The 27,670-nt window shown below is 35.3% G+C and overlaps 3 protein-coding genes across 4 annotated transcripts; 1 reads left to right on the forward strand and 2 right to left on the reverse strand.

Moving 5' to 3' along the window:
- Nucleotides 1–9,706: 9,706 nt before the first annotated feature.
- LOC138323557 (DPY30 domain-containing protein 1-like) lies at nucleotides 9,707–14,770 on the reverse strand. The gene is made up of 5 exons (XM_069268241.1): nucleotides 14,636–14,770; nucleotides 11,816–11,970; nucleotides 11,254–11,376; nucleotides 10,622–10,849; nucleotides 9,707–10,255 (listed from the first exon to the last, which is right to left on the reverse strand). Exons 2-5 carry the CDS (start codon nucleotides 11,960–11,962, stop codon nucleotides 10,196–10,198), a joined length of 558 nt encoding a protein of 185 aa, XP_069124342.1. The 5' UTR covers nucleotides 11,963–11,970; nucleotides 14,636–14,770; the 3' UTR covers nucleotides 9,707–10,195.
- A 23-nt stretch (nucleotides 14,771–14,793) lies between these two features.
- LOC138323556 (protein SPMIP2-like) lies at nucleotides 14,794–23,123 on the forward strand. Of its 2 annotated transcripts, none has more exons than XM_069268238.1 (6): nucleotides 14,794–14,928; nucleotides 19,422–19,645; nucleotides 19,880–19,938; nucleotides 20,528–20,733; nucleotides 22,225–22,285; nucleotides 22,671–23,123. In XM_069268238.1, the coding sequence occupies exons 1-5, from the start codon at nucleotides 14,850–14,852 to the stop codon at nucleotides 22,281–22,283; spliced, it is 627 nt and encodes a 208-aa protein (XP_069124339.1). In that variant the 5' UTR covers nucleotides 14,794–14,849; the 3' UTR covers nucleotides 22,284–22,285; nucleotides 22,671–23,123. The 2 variants fall into 2 exon arrangements, with proteins under 2 accessions (XP_069124339.1, XP_069124340.1); XM_069268239.1 differs by having other exon boundaries at nucleotides 20,528–20,625.
- An 89-nt stretch (nucleotides 23,124–23,212) lies between these two features.
- LOC138323555 (transcription intermediary factor 1-beta-like) lies at nucleotides 23,213–27,317 on the reverse strand. Its single transcript, XM_069268237.1, has 2 exons — nucleotides 27,188–27,317; nucleotides 23,213–25,769 (listed from the first exon to the last, which is right to left on the reverse strand). The coding sequence occupies exon 2, from the start codon at nucleotides 25,738–25,740 to the stop codon at nucleotides 23,770–23,772; it is 1,971 nt and encodes a 656-aa protein (XP_069124338.1). The 5' UTR covers nucleotides 25,741–25,769; nucleotides 27,188–27,317; the 3' UTR covers nucleotides 23,213–23,769.
- Nucleotides 27,318–27,670: the final 353 nt, after the last annotated feature.

Here is a 27,670-nt window from a genome sequence, read left to right on the forward strand (position 1 = left end):
AACTTACTTTATTTTTCTTAAAATTACTTTTTACACTGCCTCATTATTGGTCTTGAGTTAAGCGCTCGCCTCCTAGCCAGGACACGCTATTGTCTGTAAAAGCGGTAGTTTAGTTATTGCTGCTCAGTATAAAAGAAGTGGGACGACTGGTTTTGTCGTTGTCAGTATAATGTGGTGTAAGTTGTTTGTGGCTTTGACGGCATACTTCAATTAAATAGCACTATAAAAGGACAAGAGTCTTACTAACCACAGCCTTCCAAAACATACAGATTCACACATGTCTTACTTACCACAACCTTCCAAAACATACAGACATTCACACATGTCTTACTTACCACAACCTTCCAAAACATACAGACATTCATACATGTCTTACTTACCACAGCCTTCCAAAACATACAGATTCACACATGTCTTACTTACCACAACCTTCCAAAACATACAGACATTCACACATGTCTTACTTACCACAACCTTCCAAAACATACAGACATTCATACATGTCTTACTTACCACAGCCTTCCAAAACATACAGACATTCACACATGCAACACACTGCATACAGGGGATGACCTAACATTGAAAAGTGCTCACAAGCATACTACAGTAGGTACAGGTAAATCAAAACAGAGAACATTGGGAGGATGGGGGTATAGGGATGGAAAGGTGTGTATTTTTCAATCAATCTGTCTTTTTGTTCGAGGTTTTCTCGTCACTCGGGACGTATTACCCCCTCGCTTAGACTGGTCCCCTTCCCTTAGTTCTCTACTCTCCGCCAGGCTGCGCTCCGCTCACTAGGGACCGGTAGTGGGTAACCATGATGATTTCTTTTGATTGGTCAATCTACATATCCGGTTCGCTGGTACCACTTTTTTTGACGTGGGAAACCCCTTTACGCACGAAGCGACGGATCTTAACGTAAAGAATAAATAATTTATTTGAACGATATATAAACAAAATTAAATAAGATCTTAAGTTTTGAAATCATTTCGTGCTAACAGAGTTTAGAGTGTTCATAGGAACGACGTTAATGACGTTATTTTCTCTTAACGGAAGTAGCCGTCTCCATGATGACATATCATGCGCAGAAATGATGCGCACTACTCTGGAGTTGGAATTCCCACTCAAGATGGCTACCCGCTACCGGTCCTCAGTGAAGCGTACGCAAGGGAGGTAACTGAGGCGGGAACCAGTCTACCCCCTCGCTTCGCTTGGGAGTAATAAATCCTTTATTATTCGATTGCCAAGCAATAACCTTTACGTACAAGAAAATACTGTTGCTGACGGTAGCAAGTAAAAATTATTGCATGGCTTTTGAGTAATAAGGGATTTATTACATCCGAGCGAAGCGATGGGGTAATATGTCCCGAGTGACGAGAAATCATGCAAAAACTGACTTACTGCATACTTCTGAACCTCGAACAAAAAGACAAATTGATTGAAAAGTTCACACCTTTCCGTCCCTATACCCCACTCTCCCATACTATTAAGCTTATAAAAACAGATTTTAAATATGCTATTTTTGTGTTGATATTTGTTTATTGTGGTGCACTTTATGATTTCCAACAAAAAATACAGGTTGTATTTGACGTAATTTCCATAAAATGTGCTTGAAACGAAGTCCACAACGACCCTTGTCTAGAACGATCGCATCGCTTATCGCCCCTGATATCACCAGGTGGCCGTAGATTCGTGACGTCATCTGAGACCAACAGCTGTGACAAGAGCCGGGAAACTCAATGGGGCAGTGTTGCGGTATTGGCGATTATAGATATTTAAAACAGTCGCGCTACGTGTAGTTGCTATATTGAATAGTGGAAATGAATCCGTATATAATATATAATCTATAACATACAATGATATAATAAAAACGATAGCTTACTCATTCTTATCGTCATATTCTGGGCTATAAAATTGTTATGTTCAGTATGTTAAAGATGCTCCGCCGCTGACAAATGGTAAATTTTAACTATCAAAAACAGGAGCAGACGATTTAGTATTTTTCTTCAGTTACAAAAGTTACTTACTTTACACCATTACCACCATTGAACAGTTTGTGAGCTTCTAATTTTACTTCAAGTTAAAAACATGAAATATAATTAATTGCATCCCGAAAAAAATCCGTGTTACTATATCCTATATGGAATGAAGTACTGATTGCGCATGCACCAAAGGCGAAATAAATTATTCTATATTATTGTTTGTGTTAATTAGACATATATATACACGATTAAACACCAATTATTGTTCAAATGGTGAATATCATTTATGCTCTGTCGGCGGTGGAGCATCTTTAAAAGCCATTTGACACCGTGTACGTGTGTGCCACTGACTCAGGTTCAAGGGGGTTGCGCTTGACTTTTGTCTGTAACTTAAAACTCAAAACATAGACTTTAAAGTTAAACCAACAAGAAGAAATATAACTTTACAAGAAAATGGACCCAAATTACAATGAGACTACATGCTACATGTTTATAAAAAAAACCGCCATCCCTCATACCCTATCCAAAACCCTATCATATCGCGATAAACGTGCCCCTATCCCGCCTTATGTACGTACTGCACACCTCTATATTTCCTATTTAAAGCTTAATCTTTCAGAACACCGCACAGAAAGGGCTAGACTTATTTATTTTCTTAAAGTTCTATAATGAGTTTTACGGATGTGTACGAAATAGAATAACATGTACAGTAGTAACAATACACGCACGGCCGATAAAAAAGACGGGACACAAAACACAGAAACTAGATACAATGACCTAATATGGATGACATGTACTCGTGGACAAGATACACATGTAATAGTTCAACTAACACAGGACCATGAAACAACATATATTTCTTATAAAACACAAATCATTTACAAGACCGCTTCATTATATTTTCTAACCGTGCGGAGTTTTGGAAATAAGAAACCTGTCGACCTTAGTAAATTTTAAAAGTACAGAATACGCACAGACCACAGCACACTAGATAGCCTATTGACCATTATGAGACGATCTAGGGGTCTAAATAAAATAAATCGGTAAAATTCGCATTCTACATATATATACGCAAGTGTACTATGTAGAATATAACAGGAACTTAATGAGTACTAAAATTGGCCAAATTTGCGAGCATTGTGGTGTTTTGGGGGTTCGGGGGAGACCCTGATAAAGATATTACAATTTAGAATGACTGAGATATGAGTTTCACGATGTATTTTGATGATTTTACGAGGGCTTAAGGCGAGATATTTTGTTTTTTGGGGGTCCTAAGGTCTCCCCCGAGAAGGAAAAATATTACTAAATGTATTTATGATTGCTGAGATGAGTTTTACGATGTATTTTGATGACTTTAGAGCGTTCTTAACATGGTAATTTTTCGAATTTAAATTCCTGCAATTAAATAATGATAACTGTGAATGTCGTCATATCATTATGCAACCCTGCTCGATCTGAACTAGTCCGCTAAACCTGCCTATATTATTAGGCTTTTTTCCCCCTATATATTAGGCAAAAAAAAAATTAAAAAAGCCTAATGATATGAGCAGGTTTAGCGGACTAGATCTGAACATACCTGTTTCACACCACCGGCACATTGTTGTGTAACCCAAAATAAATATGAAAATCCCTAAAATGAAGTATGAAAAATGTGCAGAAGGACCTCTTTTATTTTTAATGCGCATTTTGAGAACATTTCAGTCGAGGAAAATGGGGGGCAAAAGGACACAACTTATAAATTATTGATTTTTTTCTTTTAATCTGCATGTATTTTTCATGTCTCCGTATGTTTGTAACAGATGATTTTCTATCAAAACGTAGGTCTAAAGAGGTGGGCCCCAATAATTGTCCATTTTCGCTACGATCTTATTTCGCTCATAAAATTACCAGTAGATTCTATGTATATCAAAACTCCTCGGTTAATTTTATGTGTAAACTATAAATTACATACATGCACAGTCGTATTACTCCAGGGTGGACTGAATAGGAAAGAACTACTTATTCATTCGTGGTTTAACCCCTGGCACACCATAAGCCACATGACATATGTACCCGCGACATTAATGACATCATTATTTACATGTAGTGACGTCATTTCATAGGTTATGACGTCAATAATGTGTCATTATGTAGGGGATAAATCACGCTACCCAATAAGTCGAAATATAACATATTTTTCTCCGTGTGTATTTCCGTAAGTACTAAGACATGTGGCTAAAATGCACATGCATGTTGACAGTTCCGCGATCGGCACATCGGCTTCCTGTAGTTGATTGTCTCAGATGACGTCACAACTCATCGGAACTCAAGGGAGGTAAGTCATAGAAAAAAATATGTCGTCGAAAAGATGTGAAGATTGCTTTCATTAATTTTACTATTTAGAGACAAAATATAAGTAAATATCAAACTGGTATATGTTTAGATAGGCATTACAAATGTTTCTAGCGTATTATCTCATTTTCCATATCCGTTCTCTCCCATACTATTAAGCTTATGAGCATTTCTCAGTACATTTGTATTAGGGTTTCTTTGCTCAATGTTAATTCATCAGTTTGTCCGTGTCCATTGTAAGTAACACAAGGATTTTGCCATGTGTAGAAATAAAAAAAACTTTGACTGCAAAATGCTGCATCAAAATATTTATAGGGGATATGTACATTATGAAACAATCAAATTATTATCGAACTCTGTTCAGCGATTGCAAGAAAAATAATTAAATGAAGAAAAGAAATTCTCAGAAACTTTTAATGTAAGTAAATTTTATTTAAAGTTATTCCCATCTGTGCTTTCAATTGACAGAATGCATTTATATCAATTCCAAGGCATCATTTGCTGATGATAAATGGTCCTGAGGAGTTTAAAGTTTTCCTTACAATACGAAGTTGCTATCATATGATAATTAATTGAAATAATAATTAGTGAAACTTTTTCGATGTAAATTTTTTTTTTTATATTTCTTTTATTTTCTAATTGCATTGTATTTTTAAAAATCTTTTCACCATTGGTTAGTTGGTCTATTGATTAATTTCATTATTATGAAAGGGGCTGGACATGAACTGATGCTTCGCTCGGGTGTAATAAATCCCTTATTACTCTAAAGCCATGCAATAAACCTTTACTTAAAAAATAGTAGTAATCACTGGTAATATAAGGGGATTAACTGTAACATGCCCACATAGTACCTGTGTAGGTACAAAATATCAGAGTTACCGGGATTGTTTCTATAGAGAAATGAAATAAAACAAGATCTGCACCCTCCGCGTCCCAAATAGTAACAATATTATCCAAGTTAATTTCTTAAACTTTAAGACATGAACTGATGCTTCGCTCGGGTGTAATAAATCCCTTATTACTCTAAAGCCATGCAATAAACCTTTACTTAAAAAATAGTAGTAATCACTGGTAATATAAGGGGATTAACTGTAACATGCCCACATAGTTACCGGGATTGTTTCTATAGAGAAATGAAATAAAACAAGATCTGCACCCTCCGCGTCCCAAATAGTAACAATATTATCCAAGTTAATTTCTTAAACTTTAAAACTTATTAAAATGTGTTATGTTAAAATGATTAAATATTAATCTTGGATAAAAATGCAAAGATATGTAATAGAAATGTATGCATCGTTCGAAAGATCGATTTTAGTTACTAAATATTATGATATTAATCTCAAATGATGCTTTTCTTTCTTCTTTCAATCACAGGTGCGCTATGTACCAAGGTGTAATCAAAGCTCCCCAAAACCCTGATTGGCCTTCCCGTATTTTTGCACCGATACAAATATATGCTACATCTACATCTACGTTTGCATTAATTCATAGGAGTGTTGGAGGTCCTTACTATAAAATATGACTTCATATAAGATAACGCCTATCAGCGATTGTTTCTGTGCCCTGTGGAGAGTAAGAGGTGCAGTGTATTGAATGAGCTAGAGAGGATGAATAAGATCGAGAGAAGGTGATATTGAGATTTATTCTTCTTCGTGGTAAAAGAATTATTTACACAAAAAAGCAAAAACAAAACACATGAGTCGGATAGATATTGGACACGGTTTTCTGGATTGCGTTTACTTTTTTTCTCTACCCGGGTATTTGGGTATTTTTTCCGTTACAACGGCCCTATGGACCATTCTGCTCTGGAGATTCTTTTTAAACTTAAGTAAAATTTAAGTTGTTTTTGGCTATTGAAGAAAATGAAGGTTAATGTCATTCAAGGTACTTTTGATCCCAACATAAACGTCTGTGGAGCCCACAATTATGGAAAAGTTGTGAGTTTTAAAAGTTTACAACCGACGACGCATGACGCCTCACGATATTAAGGTGATTGACACAGGTCAATTAGATTACCCAGACTAAATGTAATTGGCGAACAGTTGATGTTATTAATTAGCTACTTTCATATTCAATATGAGGAAACTGCTCTATCGATATAATAACCAAAACTGGGGCAAACTGAGCCAATACGAGACAAACATATTGGTAAGTGACATGGAGTGAGCAATTTGTATGCTAAGACAACAAAGTGAGCAATTTGTATGCTAAGACAACAAAGTTTATACGAATGCAATAGGTGGTAAATAATCAAAACCATTCCATACATTTAATGTTTTTGCTGTTTAAAAGCTCACACGAGATGTCAATTCAATTCAGCGATGACATTCTAAATTTACTTTGTTCATGATTTTCGTGCACAAAACGTCACGTGTTGTTTAGCTCAAGCAAATCGCAGTGGTTCGCGTTGTCCAGAAAAGGTGGAAATGAGCATATGAAAATCGTTCTTTCTTAATTGTGCCGGGGTCATGCTACATTTCTATGTACAGTACATCATCTTACTAAAGGTATGGTAAAATACAGTGGAAACCTTGGTTGAGAATGACAACGATCACAAAACAATCTGGATACAAGTAGTATAGTATTGGATCGCACAATGTAGAGCATGACTTTTACCGATTTTTGATCTGGCACTCTGGTGGTTCCATAATTATGTAAACTCACGATAGGTAATTCTCAGATCTGGATGACATGGATGGTTAAATATAAGTAATATTTGCCTAAATGTTTGCACGTTAACGGTGTGTGTTTTCATGATAAAAATAGTTACATCTTACACATACATGTATGAAAACACAGCCATAGCATATAGCCGAACAAGGCAATACTAGTTCTGAGGATATGCAGATGTTGGTGGGGAATTCGAATGTTCAGCCATTCCGTATATTGGAAAATTAAAATAAAATGCTTCCATGTATGTAGGATTTGATATTTTTTTCAAATTATGTAATACAATAGTTCCGTTTTTTCAGTATTCAAAGATATGCTACTCGACTTAATCAGTTTATCCGTTTATTTAAAGTTATATGTGCCATAATTGGGCGAAAATTTTGACATGCTATTTTATCATTGTTAATCTATTAAAAACCATAAGGTTTGATGAATAAAGCTGTAAAAATCATTCAAATAGCTTCAGATGACTTGTAAACGTTAGTTATAACACAGAAATTTTTTACTGTAAAATTGATGTTTTTATGCCTTAAATATGTTTACATGGAAACATACCTGCAGAAATCACTTAACAATTACTAATAACATTGTAAAAATGTAACATGAAATTGTAGACCACAATTTGGCTTCATGGTCTGACCGTATGTACTCATTTCACTTCACTATTGATGTAAATAAATGATTTTTGGCAGTACTGCCAAAATTCATTTTCAGCTCTTATTTGTACATGTAAAATTAAAACCTATGCATTGAAAGTACTGTAATTTTCAAAACGTTGGTAATTTTTGGTGATAAACAACATATTAAAAGCTTATCTTGATTCGTGAGTATGAAAAATACGGCACATATAACTTTAAGCAAGGTTTACATAGACAGAAGACTGTTCCATCTATTTGTGTAAAGATTTCAATACCACATATTGATTGGCTAAGATATTCATCTTTCAGGAAAAATTGCGTAAGGCCAAAAAATGTGTCTGTTTAGGGTTAAGCGATCCATTTTCCCCCACTTTTCTACGAAAAAAAAATTAAAGTCGGGATTTCGATCTTAGGCTCCGGTTCCGGCCATTATTTAGATTGAAAAGACACTATTTTTCTTTTTTTTTTTTTTTTTACACATATTTTTCTGGTCTAATCACTGTATGTCCCTCACTCCCGATTTAAGCTAATCTGTATTTTGTTTATATTCATATTCGGTGTCTTATTGGTAGCTGCAATATTGTAGCTCAAAAGACTTTTAGACAGAAAATGGTGTCGTCTTTAGAGCTACAATTGGTGCCTATTACTGCTAATGGAGCAAATTAATGATTATTAATCATTTGTTTGCATTTTATCGTACTTGTTTGATATCGATTATCTACTAGACAATGAAACTGAACCACATAAAATATCAAATTCTCATCGGGGCATTATTTTTTTTTACATATTACATATGAAGGTCTTTCTGACGGGAATTTATACGGCGAGTCCACAAATTGTGAATTTGACGTCTTGTGAGCTGTATGGTAGATATTAAGAATGGTAGTTATGTTGTTTTGGACAAAAATTATATGTGAAAATAATCGGAAACCTACAAAAAAGTATGAAAAACTGTGCCCGAGTGGTTTTCGGAGGCAGTGCTCCACTACGACGCATAGGGACCAATTCGTACCCGGCCGAAAGGTATATATAGTAGGCCGGGTACGTATATTCGTTCTTATTGGTAGTTAGTGACATAAGGACAGTCACTACTGTTTTCAATTTTTTTTGCCTGTATCGATGTTTATGTTTTGGGAGACTGTGGTATATTCGGACTGTGTTTTCTTGTGATAAAGCGGGACTCTTGTCATTTTATATTGTGCTATCTCACTGTCTGTTCAACAAGCCGCCAGACAAACAACGTACCCAACCCGGTTACATCTCGTTATAATAATAGTTTTACAAAAGAAAAATCTTTACTCGATAATAGTTAAATCTGAAGAAAACGAGGAAACTAAAGATAATTAAATAAGGCAATAATTGATTTCCTTTCGACAGAAAGTCGAGTTTTTTCCCTGATTTAGCTACATGCGCCTTAATTGTATGGTCATTTGTCTTACTCGTGATAAGGACACTTTCGGCTCTACTAGAGTTACTTCCCTTCACTTCACTCTGTCATCGTTCTAATAAAGGCTCCTTATCTTAAGCGACTTTCTTGAACTCGATTCAAGTAATGCTTTCCAATGGAAAATTTTAAGTTAAGGGATTCCTTAAAGGTAAGGAATATTCACGAAGCTAGGCCCTAGTTCACCATGGTCATGTCCCAAAATGATGGATTTGTTTACCAGTAAAACATTAACCCAATCTGACCTTAACCTTTCACAGGATGACCCTGAACTTTAATCAGTTGACTTTGATATACAAATGTAATTAATTTTCAATATATAACCTTCATAATGTAAGCACAAATTGTTCATAAGAGCAAAGGCAACATATTTCGGGGACCTTTATATATCTGACGTTGTGATCGTCACATTTTCTCCTATTATTCATGGTTAAACTGTAAATAAGTTAGTTTTGATAATGCCATGCTAAAATTCAATGTCTATTGGTCATGGCCTCCTGTCAATAGTATCAAATTAAATCGGAATGAACATCTAGGAGTGTACATGTTATAATACTCAAATTTCTGTTTGGTTTGAGAAAACATTTATACCTAAACAATTCTAGTATAAGCAATTAGTGTAATACAAAAATAAACTTGAGTTAATGTATTCCAAATTTATTATATAACATTAATATAACATTTGCAAACTTATAACCTTGGCGTTAAATACAAGAGTTATCTCCCTTCCATTTACACACATCCTTGCACACTTCATTATCATCAGCCAAGATTTATCACACTATAGTTATTGTGTTTAAATAATCATCAATAATAGCAGCTGGGCAAGAAAATGTTCCAGTTGCACTAAAATCTTTAATATTATCACAGTAAGGCCATTGAATTCCAACACATTAAGGCCAATATTCACATACATACACAGTCTGTTACTTTGGATTGTGTTCCAGAATCATGTAAATATTTGGCAAATATAGGTAACTTGAAATTCTAGAACTTCAGCTTCTTTTCCTCTTTGGCTTTACACTTTTTTAATTATAATTATATAAATCCTATCTACATATATAAGTAAATGCCAGCAATGTCAATGGTATGGATTTTTGATTTCTATGACTTAGAACTTTTAGATCTGTCTATGATGCTTCTCCCTCTGCGGGAGCCTCGCCTTCCTCCTTCGCTTGCTCTGCTTCCTCCTGTGTACAAAAACGTTCAAAGTTTCAAATCTACCAGAGTAAAGATTCTATATTTTGTAAAGTTTTACAGTCTATCACACAGAACCTACTGATCATATTCTGATCTACCATAGTTACTTCCCTTCCTTTACACTAGGTCACCGAAGTAAGTCACTGAAGGGCCTGATCCCAAACATGAATGCATGATATTGCCCATCTATATATGTGATGTCAATATATTAAATATATAAAATCAGAATCAGAACTAAAGTGTATTTTTAATATATGGGAAAATCCAAAATATAGGTGTTAGTGACCTTATTTTGGTACACAAAATATTACTAAACCTGAATAAATTTATCATAAAAACAAAACAGATATACACACCTCTTTTGGTGCCTCCTCTGTCGTCTCCTCAGCCTTCTCTGCGTCTCCAGCAGGTGCCTCTGCGGCCTCGCTGGGTTTCTCAGCTTCCTCTGTAGCCCCGGGTGCTGTCTCTTCCTGTGTCTGGGTTACGGTGGGTTTGATTTCTTCCTCTGTAGGCTCCTGTGCCTCCATCACAGGGGGTAGCTTTGTTGGGGATGAACTCTCCTTCTTAGCACGCTCTTCTTCTGCCTATAAGGGTAGACAACTCAAATTTCAATTCTGTACTCAATTCCTATTGAGTCAATCATGCACCCAAAGTTCAATTTGTACTGTTTTTTAGTTGAGTTGAATATGAACTTGAGTTCAATTCTGTACTTAATACTTATATTTTGTTTTATTTACAAAATACTTGTTTCTATACTGAATTCTGATTTGTCAATCATCTCCCATGTAACAATGTATTCACTGGGAGATCTGCCCTGTGACGTTGTTTTTAATTATCAGTAATACATTATTAATCATTAATATAAATTGTATAACTGTAATCTTAAACTTGTCCACCCCTGCTAATTTAAAATGAACTCTTCCTGTCTCAGTATAAGATCCTATTAATTTGTATTTTAGGGGGTAAAATTTAGAATTTATATAATAACCTTTCTCCTCTCTTCATCCTCCTCTGCAATTTTCTTAGCTTCTTCTTTCCTTCGTGCCTGAATTTCCTTTTCTTTTTCAAAGTTGTCTTGTTCTAGGATAAGCATCTTCTTTTCATTTTCTTTCTGTAAAACAAGATTATTTATTAAACGAAAATGAAGATCTCACAAAATTAGCCATGTGACTAATATTATACATTTGTATATAAGATACATTGATAGCCACAGTCATGTAAGAACATGCCAGGTTTGTTGGTGGAGGAAAGCCAAAGTACCTGGAGAAAAACCACTGCCCAACGGCTAGTTCCTGGCAACTGCCCCACTTGGGATTCAAATTCAAATCCCAGAGGTGAAGGGCTTTTGGTCATATGTCAAGACATCTAAATCATTTGGCCACTGCGACCCTTCATTTATATATAATATAACTGGGAAAATATCTAGTGTTGAAATAATAACCTGTTCTTGACCCAGTCTGCAAAACTTATTTTTCGAAATCTTTGCCCTTGTGCACACAATTTTTACAGCCAAGTGTCTCACATCTATCAATAGTTGGTTTACTCCTTACTTGGGCTTTGTACAATTCATTCTCCTTCATTTTATACAGCCATTGTGCTATATACTCCACTGGATCCCGCGGCCTTTTTTCTGCTACTTCTGCCAGACAGGTAGCAAGGCAGGACCCCAACTGTTTCTTCAGATAGGCAGAATCCATTTTAGTATCTGTGTCGGAAGTAAATAAATTGACCACAATCAGAAAATTAAATAAAAATTGTTGCTTCTAAGAAAGTGTTTTTGAGTGGGATAAAAATAATAAATCCCTGTGAAAATACTTAAAATGGTTAAGGACTTAGGTAAAGAAGACTCAAAGAATCTTGATCACCAAATTAAATCGTGAAAAAGTTTATTTAACTTGTGATCGGTCCGGAAAGGCGATATTAATTAAGTTGATTTACAGTATAACTTCAGGTGCAAATTTGAAATAATTTGTTACAGGTACAACAGCTTACATTTTTATTATAAATTAATTTTATGCCTTAATTGTGATGGGAATGGTCTGAAGATACATGTATTATCTGTTTAAATTTTGACATCCATTTACTTCAGATGTTCACAAAATTATATAATTAGATATCCATTGTTTTCATTTACTTCAGATGTTCACAAAATTATATAATTAGATATCCATTGTTTTCATTTACTTCAGATGTTCACAAAATTATATAATTAGATATCCATTGTTTTAAGAAGTTTAAATTTCATCATTATTTCATCAGTAGCAACATAAATGAAATGTATATATGATCAGAGTCATAGTGGTTAAATGGAAATGCTATAAAACAGTTTTTTTTTTAAACTGTCACAATTGCTGTGTTAAAATGTATATGAATGATGAAAATGATTCAATGTAATCATATTAAGATAGACCGTCCCTTCTGGTATCCTCTCAAGGATTTTGTTCATTTTCTGATATTTTGATTTTAGGTATACCCTGATCACAAAAACCACATAAAAATCATATGTCACCGAGTTAATTTTTCTTCCAGAGTTGCTTAAAGATAGGTACTAATGACTTTTTATGGATTTTATGGATTTTTAAATAAATAATATTTCCTCCCTGTAACATCCCTTAAAATATAAATGATATGCCTGTGACGTGTTCATACCTTCAGTAGGTGATATAGAATTCATAACTATATCCAATAAACTGGGTTTTCCACAATAAAATAAAATATCATTATTTTACAATTAGATCCAGACCCAATTTTAGTGAAAAATTGCATCGAAATAGTCATGTTTTCTTTTTTCTGAAAAAAATAATCTCAGGAAAAATCGATTTCGACTTTTTTTTTCCGACTATTTGCAATAAGAAAAGCTAATAAAAAAGTATACCTCATCGCGTTATTTTTTGAAATATGACCAATTTGCTTCCTAATACTCTAAAATTTTGCCCTCAAAATGTAAAAAATAGGCGAATCCGTAGCACTTGTTAAAGTTTTATGTTATTCATTACCCTTGTTAGCTTTCTAAATATATTATATTATTGGAGCATACCAGATAACATAATAATTACATATCTTAATGATTTCATTTATTTATTATATAAAATATAACAAACCAGTTTGCAAGCTACATGTATCTGCAGGAAATATATCAGTTTTTTCTGAGACAAATGTTTTGCTCTGTGTGATAAGGTATTAAAATGGATTATTTTCCTTTATAGCATCTTTTACATTATAAGTAAAGTTTTTAACAAAAAAAAAAAAGAAAATATTTCCCAGCAATTTTATTTCCGAATTTTGTTTGTCCGTTTCCAGACGAAAATTAGTTTACGGGTATCTCACGAAGAGTGCCTATATTGAAGCTCGAAACTCAAATTTTTCCATTTAAAACAATACTATTAACTTCCTTCGGCATCCATACACTGTGTACATTTATTTCTATTCTGCAAAAAGATAGGTATACAATTATAACGATAACGGTCATTCATCTACTACTGACATGAAGTTCTTCATTTTGGGTCCCCGTAAATCCATGTGTATTCCATCTGATTGTTTAGCGACTATTATGATTCTTGGAATTTACTTCATGCATGAATCTTCAAACTTACACTTTATTTACCGATTGTCAACACTTGAAAAGGTTCTAGATGAAATACTTTCTCGAATGCAGATTTCAGAAGCGAGTTGTAAAAGATGGTACAGAGAAATAAAAAAACATTTGCCGGGATCCGGATAGCGACGTTACAAACGTATGACGTCACAGAAGGGACGGTCTACGTTAATATTAGCAGTAAACTTGATTGTCAATAATGATTGACATTAGTTTTACATGTTAATGTACATGTACACAGTGGTGGGGTGAACATCATGAAATCTTAATTGGATGATCCCATCGTTTTCAATTTTCTTTAAAAATAGGAGATTAATTTAATCAATCCACATTTATCATGACAGCAACTGTGTCATTTTATTTTCTGTGATCAATACACGTGAACAGGTGAAAGGGTGGGGGGTGATAAATGATGATGTTAGTACATTCTCAGACAGTTCAGACATACATGTAAGTTGATAAGAAATTCGAAATCAATGGCACATCTTTCAAATCAAATGTATATAGAGCATTTACATCAGCTGTCAATATCAATGATTATTTTAATAATGGCCTCTGTTCGTAGACCGAACCGTCACATTTTATCGATGTCGCTTCCTTCGCAACCGACACGTTGTGCCTTATTAATCGTACATGACAATAATAAGAACTATATAAAGTGATGTTATACTAAGAAAAATGTATCAGTATCATTATCGATCATTATTTTATTAAAAATCACATATGCGTAATGATAATTTCAAGAAATGCAGGGCCTAAACAAAATAAGTCTTACCGACTTCAGTTCTCCTCTTGTTCCTATGCAGCCTCGTTTCAGAATGACAACTTCCGGTTTTTCTTAGTTACCCCTGACAATGGCGTCTCGTTACTAACCAGGGTTAATCAGGTGTGGACAAACCTCGTGTACAGGTGTGTAAGGCGATCCGTGTGGGGATTTAACTGTCAACAGGTCGGAGGAAGTAGCTGATCATCTAAAGCCACCGGCTGCAATGGCTACCAAAGATCCGGAAAGCATTTATAACATAATCGACAGTAATGAACCCTGGAGAGGAAGAATGCTTTTCACAGGTAATAATGTTTATCTTCTATTTTGAAAACTTAAAATTAAGATAGAATCAATTAAATTTTATTTCAAGTTTAAGTGATTATCTTAATCTTATTTCAAAACTTACATTAGCAGTGAAAGAGGTGAGTTAACTTTTTTTCTAACTGATTGAACTAACAGTTAGCCTACTAGCACGGTATAGATAGACTAATTTCAATATTGGAACAGAATTGGGTAACGTTAAGTTAGTCTCAGTTTAAATACACCAACGCAAACTCAAGTGAAAGCGCTGTCCAATACACATTTCGAGTTAAGGTAGTATTTACACAAGCAATTCTTATCAAAGTTTGTTTACATAGGGTGTTAAAACCTGCTGCGGTATTATCGGTTTAAATTCAAGAGAACTTAGCGTAAGTAATGTACGTTAGAGTTGGGTTTATATTGTACGGGTTATTTTAAATTAGAGACTACAAAGAGATATTAAATCTGTAGATGGATTAGATTAAACACACATACCGATATCGTTATAAAGGAAAGGACATAGTTTTTACTTTGAGTTTGAACATTAAAGTACATCTTGTATAATTTTCTTTCGAGTTACGGTACTAATATGAGACTTAATGTGCTTATAAAAATTATAAATCCTAAATAGAATTAATTTAAAGTAAAGTACATTTTGTACCACTAAAGTATTCTCGTTTTTGTAATGATAGACATGTAGTACCACTAACAGACATGATTAAATAAAAATAATGTGATTAATGTGATTTTTAAAAAATCGTTCTTTAAATGCTTGTAAAATATTATACCTTTATCAAATTAATCTATCGATATACTCAATGCGGTAAGCCTGTAAATCTCTTTGTTATATCAAAGACTTTGGCACAATTTATTTTGGCAGTCGATGACGTGACCCACAGGGACCTGGCACGAAAAATTTTAACTAATAGTATACATATATATATATATTATAGTATCAAGGGTATGAACTCGGCGGTCGAGAAAAACCGACCTATTTTTTTTAAAACCGTGATTATTTTAATAAATGGGTTTTATACAACATTGACGGATATCTTACCTTAAAGAGAAATAAATTATCTTTCCATTGAGTGCTTGGTGAACAAAAGTGGCCAAGTATTGACGAAGTTATTGCTTGACGAATCGGGAAATTTACGATAAATATGCTAGGTAGACATTTCCTTGTCCGGTAGAAATGTCGTCTCGGTTCTAATGGGTACCTCAAAAACCAAGCCAAAATCACAAAATCTACGCTTGTGGTGGTAAACAGTACCCATAACTGTGTTCATCCACAATCTCCTTTGGAGGTGTCATGACCCGTACTTTGTAGAAACTCAATTTAAACATCGTGTAGCTCACTTACTTTAACCGTCTCGACTTTACATATCGTGACTACATTATGCAAATTTATGTAGTGTTGTGCTTGTGAGTTAACTCGAGAAGCGTTCCGAAGAACAAACGAACATGGCGGTGACGGTTAAAGTAAGTGAGCTACACGATGTTTAAATGGAGTTTCTACAAAGTACGGGTGATGACACCTCCAAAGAAGATTGTGGATGAACACAGTTATGGGTACTGTTTACCACCACAAGCGTAGATTTTGTGATTTTGGCTTGGTTTTCGAGGTACCCATTAGAGCCGAGACGACATTTCGACCGGACAGGGAAATGTCTACCTAGCATATTTGTCGTAAATTTCCCGATTCATCAAGCCATAACTTCGTCAATACTTGGCCAATTTTGTTCATCAAGCACTCAATGGAAAGATAAATTATTTCTCTTTGAGGTACGATATCCTTCAATGTTGTACAGAACCAATTTATTAAAATAATCATTGTTTTAAAAAATAGGTCGGTTTTTCTCGACCGCCGAGTTCATACCCTTGATACTATAATATATATATGTATACTGTTAGTTTTAAAAAATCGTGCCAGGTCCCTGTGACGTGACCAGCATTAAGTCGTTAACAACTTCCGACTAAAACAATCAAGTATACATGTAGTTACCTGTACTCAAATTTAGTGGATTATTCGTAATTCTGTATTTAATTTGAGATGGCAATGATTTTCTTGTCTATTCATTTTGAATAGTAATTCACTTGAAAAATCGATAGGCGGAAACGGTTGGATTCTTTTATTATACGCGTGTACAATGTTCAACACAATGTTCAATTTATTATAGTATCAAGGGTATGAACTCGGCGGTCGAGAAAAACCGACCTATTTTTTTTAAAACCGTGATTATTTTAATAAATGGGTTTTATACAACATTGACGGATATCTTACCTTAAAGAGAAATAAATTATCTTTCCATTGAGTGCTTGGTGAACAAAAGTGGCCAAGTATTGACGAAGTTATTGCTTGACGAATCGGGAAATTTACGATAAATATGCTAGGTAGACATTTCCTTGTCCGGTAGAAATGTCGTCTCGGTTCTAATGGGTACCTCAAAAACCAAGCCAAAATCACAAAATCTACGCTTGTGGTGGTAAAAAGTACACATAACTGTGTTCATCCACAATCTCCTTTGGAGGTGTCATGACCCGTACTTTGTAGAAACTCAATTTAAACATCGTGTAGCTCACTTACTTTAAACGCTTCTCGACTTTACATATCGTGACTACATTATGCAAATTATGTAGTGTTGTGCTTGTGAGTTAACTCGAGAAGCGTTCCGAAGAACAAACGAACATGGCGGTGACGGTTAAAGTAAGAGAGCTACACGATATTTAAATGGAGTTTCTACAAAGTACGGGTGATGACACCTCCAAAGAAGATTGTGGATGAACACAGTTATGGGTACTGTTTACCACCACAAGCGTAGATTTTGTGATTTTGGCTTGGTTTTTGAGGTACCCATTAGAGCCGAGACGACATTTCGACCGGACAGGGAAATGTCTACCTAGCATATTTGTCGTAAATTTCCCGATTCATCAAGCCATAACTTCGTCAATACTTGGCCAATTTTGTTCATCAAGCACTCAATGGAAAGATAAATTATTTCTCTTTGAGGTACGATATCCTTCAATGTTGTACAGAACCAATTTATTAAAATAATCATTGTTTTAAAAAATAGGTCGGTTTTTCTCGACCGCCGAGTTCATACCCTTGATACTATAATATATATATGTATACTGTTAGTTTTAAAAAATCGTGCCAGGTCCCTGTGACGTGACCAGCATTAAGTCGTTAACAACTTCCGACTAAAACAATCAAGTATACATGTAGTTACCTGTACTCAAATTTAGTGGATTATTCGTAATTCTGTATTTAATTTGAGATGGCAATGATTTTCTTGTCTATTCATTTTGAATAGTAATTCACTTGAAAAATCGATAGGCGGAAACGGTTGGATTATTTCATTATACGCGTGTACAATGTTCAACACAATGTTCAATTTATTCCGTATGTTAGTCCACTTTGGGTAACAGTTGAAAAGTCAAAACGGAAGGTAATGATCCTGTATACGTACAAGTTTATTCATGTCAGTGGATGGCAGAATGACAACAAAACCTGGGGTAAAAGATAAATCGATGACAAACTCGCTAAAACGGTACTGCTAAATATGAATAATGCAACGGTTTTCCTATAGATCTCCATTCAACCCCGCTGTATTACCAATTGCATTTTGTAGACCTAGAACGATAAGTCATCTGTAACAGGTACTATCAGCGTTAACGGTGTACGGAATTATTAATACCACAGAAACTCTTATCGGCTGTTAACACACAAATTACACACCGATTACATATTAATCACACAACAGCGATTTAGCAGTGTATATGTATTCTCTATTTCTAATGCTATCTAGCTGAAATTGCTGAACCTGATAAGTTCGCCTTCTGTGACGTCAATATCATTATGACGTCATCAATGTAAAGTCGGCGACCGCACTTCCCGATTGTCAATATCGTGACTGTCCCCTGTCCGGATTTACACCTACGTTATATTTCATTCTTACATATAACTACCAATGTGATTCACAAAATTGTGTATACACGTGTATGTATATAAACTATCAATTAGTGTATGACAATGAACATTAGACTACCTATATAGGCAACATATGGTACACTTTATGTTATTCCTACATTTTGACGCGCGTTACACTCCGTTGCCGTTATCCCCAAATGTTGACGTGTTATTTTTTCGAAGGCGAAGCCCAAGAGAGAATAGATCTCTCCATGGAGACAGTTCTAGATGTATCCCGACACATAGGGACATACAATTGAAATTATTTCATTAAACCGAACATATTTAAAACTAGCTTAATCTCTGGTAAAAGAACTCATAAAGATATTTTATGATGTTGACATGCATTACACTTTATCATATCCCCTGACGTTGGTCAACGTGTATTACACTTAATTATATCCCAAAATGTTGACGTGCATTACACTTTTTATATCCCCCGATGTTGACGTGTATTACACTTTTTGTATAACCCCAGATGTTGACATGATACACTTTATTTTTGACGCATGTTACATTCTGTTCCAGGCCCTGACGCCAACAGGGACCATCGAGTGACGGTAGACCAGGAACACCGACACATCGGTATCGGGACCATGTCAGCCGAAGGTACGGGTGAGGCGGATTACATCTGGAGGGCAGGCGCACAGACCCCACATCCCCGTCCTCGTTCACGTATGGTTGGGGAGGTGGGCTGGGGCGTGCCCTATATGACTGACTGGAAAATGCCTCGTTCTGGCCGACAAGTCGTGGTACGTATCTTTGCTGAAAATGTCATTCTAAGGATTGAAGAAGGTTTGTTTTTGGCAGTGTCATATCATTTTCCCCGTTATACCCTTATTTGTTTTTATCATAAAAGATTGTGGATATCATATACAATATTAAGGACAGACACACTATCTAAATTTCTTAAAATAGTATACAATGATATTAATAAAGATATTAACCTGAATGACCATTTCATATCGTAACATCTCATTTTACAGCTGGGAGAATTCAGGCAGGAATGTGAAGATCGCTACTCTCACCTTTATCAAAACCCCTGGTAAGTTGTGGGGACGAAGATTATACACTATATAGTGATAAAAAACTACAATGTATGGAAAGTTACACGCCCATATACTATATACACTTATCTTAATAATGTTTGTATAAATATTTATATGTCAGTTCAACCAGAAACGGTATTGATTGGAAACTAGCAAAATCATTAATAAATAATAATACACATAGTATGATAGGTCATTATTTGTTATACATTAATCGACATCTGTTGTTATTGGCATTTAATTCAAAATTGTAATAAACATCGTTGGATACACAAAAGGCAATGAGTGGCAGCGAGTGGAATCGCTCCATGTGTTTCACACTCATGCTCATTCAGATTCGATAAACAATTAGACGCATGCTTGGCGCGTGATAAACTTGTAGAAATTGACCATGACGTCATAATACCGAGACAATAAAGCATTGCCTCACAACACCAACAATGACATCGCGTCATCAATTGCATATTGCGCAATTAATTAATATAGTTCTAAGTGGAAAAACGGAACCCTGTGGATTAATGCAACTTGTGTTGGTATCTTCCCGTGTGTTCCCTAAGATCACAAACACTTAAACATTTTTTACAGGTACCCAGGGCCTAGAGATGACGTGACTCCAGGATCGGATGCCTCTTTGGTGATGAACGTGTATAGGCCGAGAACCACCCCCGGGAACACTCGTGCAGGTAGTAGTCGGTCACGCCCACCAAATAGTCCCCACAGAAGGACAACAGAGGGTACTACAGTTAATGATGGGCGGACGTCCTATAATATACTTAAGGTCTCCCATACAGGTATTGGACGTTGTTTAAGTAGACAGTAGATGATCCTCCCGCCTTTATGCTGTCAAGGTTTTAGAACTGCTTCTACGGATTACATGCACTCTGACATAGATGAATTCTTTATTTGCATATTACGAATTTATCTCCTCTTGCGAGAAGGTATTGACGTCATCAGTTTGTGAGCGTAACATCAAACAACGTCATTTGTGCGCATAAACTAATGACGTAAAGATAAATACATTTCCCGAGGGGGCATATAAGTCTGCAACATGCAAAAAATAGACTTCTTTCCTTCATATACTCTTCCAAGGTTTGGAATTTTAATTCTTAAATAGATATGATCTGTGGCTCAAGTTTCGTGACAGATGCTTTGGCGGACGTAGCATTCAATTTGCTTCTTTTATTCTTTTATTGTTTTCTATCTCAGTTATCAGTAGAATCTGTCCAATATTCTTTCCTGTCAAGCCTCAGTTTTATTAATATTCCTTGGCTTAAATATGTTTTCTCCAGAAGAGGTGCCAATTTCTCTAATGAGAAATGGAAGGTCTGTACTAAACACTTACAATGAATGGCATGTGACAATCAAGTCTTCCGAATGTTGTCCAGTTCAACCGATCGAAAATGTATTACGATAGAGTTATGTTGCAAATGATTGACCAAAACATTAAATTGAGATCAATATCCTTATGATATTTTGATACATATTTTTGTAATATATTCTTTTATCCAATGGTATTTCTTTTGTATTTCCAAATATAAATTCTGAATTTACATATTACAGAGTTATCTGCCCTTGTGGGTATGTATTGATTGTGACGCAATGTGTTTGCGAGCGTAACGTCATACTTTTCGGAGAGAACGACGCCCAATCTCTCCCAGGGTGCATTGCGGTCCCCACAATTTCAATGAACCACAAAATAATGACGTCACAATGGATACCTACCTACAAGGGAGCTAACTCTGTAATATGTTATGGCGGAATACATGTACCTCCTCTCACGAAAATCGTATTCGCTATTTGTATTTACCTGTAGCTAGTCCCCATATCATTTCTGTCCTATTGTAGACCTACATCTAAAAGAATAGTCTAGTATAAATAGTGGCTTACATTTCCCTGTCTGTTTCTCATTGGTATGGGTGCAGTGTCTTCCTTGGAAACCTAGTCTAACAAGGTGATAAAGCTATAACTACGTATTAACCTAACCACGAAATGTTGAACCGATTTACTGTATGTATTTCATAATACATTAACAAAATATACAATTTATTATTAAAAGGGAAAATGATTGTGTGTAATGTTAACTTATTGAAAATTCGTCATACTGTACGAGTGTATTGTAATGTAGGAAAGACATCGTAGTCCGTTTCTGTATTTTACCTGTATTTAACAGAAAACAATTTGAAACAAGTATTTTGGGAAGATTAATATATATTACCTGATAAGATGTATTAGCAGCATATACATTTGTACGTAAATTAAAAGAAATTATTCCTCTTTTTCAGGCAACGTTGATGAGCAGCCGAGCAGCTCCGAACAGGACACATCTGTCACAGGCGAATAGAAGTAAGTCTTGCGACCAGAGTTACTTCCCTTGACAATTTAAGTCAATTGATAATCTTGTATAATAAGATGCATCCACATTCTCCAAAATATCGACGGGCAAATTATTACTGTAAAATTATTAAACCTCTCGCTATACTCATTTCTTTATGTTACTAAATTTTATTGAAACCGAGATTACAATCAGAATGTTGTAGAAAACAAAACATTGTAAAGTTGAAAAATTCAATGTTTTAGAAAATGGGGTTAAGTTTATTCCCAAATGAATTAGTGGTTAGAATGGACAGTATTATACAGAATAGGTTATACTCGATCAGTATTTTTAAACAAGCAAAATTACTTACGATAGCCATATATAACATGCGCAACCTGTATTTTGTTATTGCAGGGTTGTTCACTGGACTAATGCTTTAGAAGTGCTGCAGACGTTTAAACAGCTTATTTAGGACTGTTATCTGATTGGATAAATCGTGGTCATGTGATTTACCGTGGGACGTGCAATACACAGCTTAGGATTTTCCACAAACCGCATCAGTATTAAAGACGAAGACACGTGTAGTCTTGCCAGTGACACTTAAACTCTGCATGTTGTACGTTCGGTATATCTATTCTTTTCTGATAGATACTTTTACATTTACTTACATTAGTGTTCATGCACCCATCAGTATTTCCTTTATTACTTTACATTACTATTTTAACTTATAAGTATTTGCACATGTAATAAATGTTAGCGCTCTTTATGCACTATAGTATGTTTTTTAGACACGAACTGCTCAACTGTCACTTTAGGGTGGCGGGTGTGTAGCTATGTTACATTTTAGAAATAAAATCTATATTTTTATTATGTCTTTTGTTATGATTTGCCACAGTAAGAAAATTGTTATAAAATGGAACATTGAGAGAGAAAAAAACGAAAAAAAAACATTTCAGTGTAATTTTGATGCTTTTTATTCTTGCAAGAAATCTTTCGCTGCGGAAACTGAACTAAAAGGTGGCCTTGTTTCCTTGTAGTATGATTATTATTATTATATCGAAACTACTGATTATAATATCATTATTATATGTTTATTGCACGACAACATAGCCTACAGGCCATGTCAGATACACGTGAACAAATATCTATACATATTTAATGCTTTCGGTTTGAAGTTCAAGAATGTTTCGTCTTCTGAATCTCAAGATAATTTAAAAACCAAACTGAAGATGGGCAGCCAATGGCACAATGATGTTATATCTCTCTGACTATTTTCTTATACTGTTACACTATTTACAATGTAATTTCATTGATGTCTTTTCGGTTTTTGGTAATACAAAATGTCTAGTATTATCACAGTGTAATGGTAGTCATTGAATTTCTATCGGTTCAAAAATAAATATAGACGTTTTTCTTTATTATCACACTTTTCACTTACAGCCACGACCATGTCATCAAGAACAGATGTGTGTCTTTGGCACAGTAAAATGTAAAAAATAGAATATTCTTCCCGTCAATAGAGTTGAAAGATACGAATGTGACAAGCCTCATTTTTATCAAAGACCACAAACTTGTCGCCATGAACATCTATTGCCAATGGATTCTGTATTCCGTGTGCTGACGTCAGCAGTTCCCTGACACGTGTCCCGTCCCCAGACATCTGTACGACGTTGTGTGAATCCTCACCACACACGTAGATGTTTCCCTCCCTGTCCACGTCTATTCCCCTGGCACCTCTCACAACGCCGTCAGCCTTCATCACGTCTGTGTGTCGTTTGTCAGCCGACAGTCTGGACACTGTGACTCTTCTCTCATATTTGTTATAAACACTAACGAGTATGTCGTCAGTCACTGTATCCCGGGCCAGGTTCCAGCAGATTGTGTTATATTTGTGCAACATGTTGAAGGCTCCGCCCTGTGTCATACTGTACACTCCTCCACGGTCATCACTCACTACAAATCTCCCGTCTTTATGTGTGATACCATATAGAGTTTTCCCTGTGTTGATGACAGATGACAGAGATAGTTTTGAATCCTCCACTTTTACTATACGTACACCTACCCTATGGCCAGTGACTGCCACAGTATTGTTGTCTACCAAACAAATATCGCAGGGATTCCCAGGAATGGTCAACTGATCCAGGAACTGCCCCTCATCTGTAAACAACTTCAATTTATTGTTATTGTAGTCAGTAAGAACTACATTTCCATCAGGAAGGTACACAACTCCAAATATTATACAGTCGTACTGATCTTCTGGAATCTTTATCCTGAACTTCCTTACCTCCTTCACCTGACGTTCTGGCAGTGGCATTGTAAGGAAACCAGGATCAACAGGAAATCGTCGCCGTTGTTTCTTGATAACGATCTTCCCTAACATGGCATCGTCTTGAGTGCCAAGTTTGAGAACCTGATGCTGAATAGTGACGGATGTATAGGGCTCCCTCATAGCTTTGATCATATCCTGACATGACTCGACCTCGGCCTGTCCTCTCTGGTACATCATTATAGCCTCCATGGTGTTGTTGTCCGCTGAAGCTTTGATGGAGGACTTCAGAGTATGAAGCATCCCCTTCATCAGACGATCACATTGCCGTAGTGACACCTCAATTTTCTCTTTCTCACCTTTATACTTTGTAACCAATTCTTCTGTGACGGCTTTCTGACATTCATCTAGCTCTTCATCGATCCTTTTGCGAAGATCTGTGATACTCTTCAGAGCGAATTCTTGATTTTGCACCAAGGTTTGGATCTGTTCATCAAAGTCCTTCATTAACGACTTCAGGACGTCGGCCCCTTTCTTCAGAATCTTTTTCGAGTCTTCTAGTTGTGCCCCGCTTTTTAACTTCTCTAAATACTCTTTAGTGGTGATAGTAAATTCACATTGTTTGTGGAATTTAATCATACATACATGGCATCCAAGACAGTTGTGCTTCTCACAATACCAAAGCAATTTCTTTTCATGTTGATGGCATTTAGGGACCGATTCTTCCTGTTTTGACTGATTGATACATGTATCAAACTCGCTGATATCCAAGATATCACATTCACTGTGCAAAATATCATGATGCTGTTCCTTACAGTTCTTACAAAAATTAATGTTCATCGTCTTGCACCAGAACTTGGCTGGGGTGGTCAGGTTACCTTTGGTCTGGCAGGGTTTGCAGTACGGGAAATCAGTCGAACGTTCCTTTAGCTGGATAAGGTCCTGGATCACAAAATTAGTCGGGAACTGTTCCGCCCATTTCTCCTTAGCCTCCTTTTGATTGGCAGGTGAGGTCATCCTCCGACAGATCGGGCATGGAAATAATGTGTCCGGCACCCTTTTGTCGGACAGTTCCTTAGTGATGTAGGTTCCGAGACATTCCTGACAGAAGCTGTGATGACAGGGTAGGGACTTCGGTTGTCGAAGTATTTCTAGGCAGATTGAACACTCAAGTAAGTGTAAATCAAGTTCTGAAGGACGCCCACCTTCTTCGGCCATTGTAAGGATTGGCAATGATCAAGGTCGACCTAAAATGACAATAAAGTTTTATGTTTAGATTGACAAAACAACATAATTAGATAATGCTTGTAAGTTTATCAGTTTTACATAGTGGCCTGAATTGCTGTTATACATTGTAACTTGGTTGAGAAATAGTAAAGTGCATTCTATTAGAAATATTATTTTACACATTCATATTGCATGCAATTTGTAATTTGGTTTTCCTTTCTTTGGCTGTTTCTGGAATCATTATAATGAACTTATATCATAAATACATGAACAATGTGTTGGTGAGATAGTAGGGTAAGAAGAAACGTGGATCGTATATTATATCTATGGAGGTCAATAGTCATTTAACACCAGTTTAATTTTGTATCTTACACTCATTTCAATTGGTTAGATGTTTTTATTGTATAATTCAATTTAGTTTGCAACAAGCCCACAAAGGAGGAAAATGTCGTCATCGTTTGTAACGTCACTTCTGATTGGCTGAGATAACGGCGTAATTATTTCATAGAAAAAAAAAAGAAAAAAAATATTCGAATAGATTATCTTTAGTAAATCACTAAATTTAATTATAAAGATTAAGAGGAATAGGCTTTCTATGTTATGGGGATATAAAAAAAATCTGAGTGTATTCTTAAGAAATCGTGAAATTAATCCTTAAATAGACTGGGAAAATGTGCGTTGAATATTATGAGGTTATACACAAAGAATGTTTTCGCGAGAAATTTTATAAGCGGCACGACAGTTGATATAATGTTCAGTGTTAAGTCAAGCTTTGACTATCACCCTTTATGTAAGTATATCAGATGCTTAGTACATGTACATATATATCAATGAATAGTTAATGTGCTTAAATGGAAACTTGTGTCATAATGCTACTGCATCAAAACAGAGGCGCCAGCTTCTAGTTTTGAAAAAAATATAGAAGCCCACTCCTAATAGTAATATATTCATATACATTTGCATATTTATATATAGTAGGGGTAGGCTATTGTATTTTTCTAAAACGAGAATTAGACGCCTGTGATCTAAGTGTATAAGTCTGGTATATATATATATATTAGGCTAGAGTTAAAAGTATACAAGTCTGGAATTGGAATCAGGGGAAAGTAATGCCTACTTTCGCTTTGTACTATAAATCTACTATGAACTCTGGAACATCACGCCGGTATTAGATATTCGTGTCAATTACAAGATAGAGATTGAATTGCGCTGGAATTGGAATCAGAGAAAAGTTGTAAAATACTACCCTATTTTATAAGAACAGTCAAAAATATGTCCACTTTCGGTTTGTACTATAAATCTACTATGAACTCTGGAACATCACGCCGATATTAGATATATATTGGTTTCAAACACAAGATAGCGATTTAACTTCTGTACAGTATCTATATAAGTTCAATGTCTACATAATCACACAACTAGAAATCCAAGTACTAACCCTATAGACGTCAGGTTTTTGAGATATTATCCTTTGTGGGAGGTTCTTGCACAGTCTTAAAACTTGTCCGGTCCTGCTCGATTCGAGTACGTCATGGTAATCTCGTACGATATATAGTCCTACTCGATCGATTCGCTCTGAAATCAGCTACCAGTGAACTCGACATCGGTCTGTACTTTAGTTTATATATCGATGTTTTTGTAATTTTGACCTATTAGGGGTCTAGATATAAAAATCGTATGGTATAATAGGAGATATAAATTTAAGATCGCCGAGACGAAAAAAGTCTAGTTTTTAGCTGATTTAAAATCATAGATGGTCATTTAGCGCTTCATGTAATATTTGCCTCTGTTCAGTTGGCATTCATATTGGCTATGCATGCCAACTAAAAGACGTCCAATGCTTATATTTACATTTGGTTACAATTTCATGATGAAATCAAAAGGGATTTTGTATCTATTTAAATTAATAATTTGTTATCGT

This window comes from Argopecten irradians, chromosome 5, assembly GCF_041381155.1.
Source record: "Argopecten irradians isolate NY chromosome 5, Ai_NY, whole genome shotgun sequence".
NCBI classification, from domain to species: Eukaryota; Metazoa; Mollusca; class Bivalvia; order Pectinida; family Pectinidae; genus Argopecten; species Argopecten irradians.

What these genes read in the sequence shown, in the direction of transcription:
- LOC138323557 (XM_069268241.1), bottom strand. Translation starts at nt 11,962, where the DNA reads ATGGATTCTGCCTATCTGAAGAAACAGTTGGGGTCCTGCCTTGCTACC. An exon ending in AGGATGAAGAGAGGAGAAAG is followed by an intron (nt 10,850 to 11,253) that starts GTTATTATATAA and finishes CTACCCTTATAG; the next exon opens with GCAGAAGAAGAGCGTGCTAA. An exon ending in CAGAGGAGGCACCAAAAGAG is followed by an intron (nt 10,256 to 10,621) that starts GTGTGTATATCT and finishes TTTTGTACACAG; the next exon opens with GAGGAAGCAGAGCAAGCGAA.
- LOC138323556 (XM_069268238.1), top strand. Translation starts at nt 14,850, where the DNA reads ATGGCTACCAAAGATCCGGAAAGCATTTATAACATAATCGACAGTAAT. An exon ending in AGGAAGAATGCTTTTCACAG is followed by an intron (nt 14,929 to 19,421) that starts GTAATAATGTTT and finishes ATTCTGTTCCAG; the next exon opens with GCCCTGACGCCAACAGGGAC. An exon ending in CACCTTTATCAAAACCCCTG is followed by an intron (nt 19,939 to 20,527) that starts GTAAGTTGTGGG and finishes CATTTTTTACAG; the next exon opens with GTACCCAGGGCCTAGAGATG.
- LOC138323555 (XM_069268237.1), bottom strand. Translation starts at nt 25,740, where the DNA reads ATGGCCGAAGAAGGTGGGCGTCCTTCAGAACTTGATTTACACTTACTT.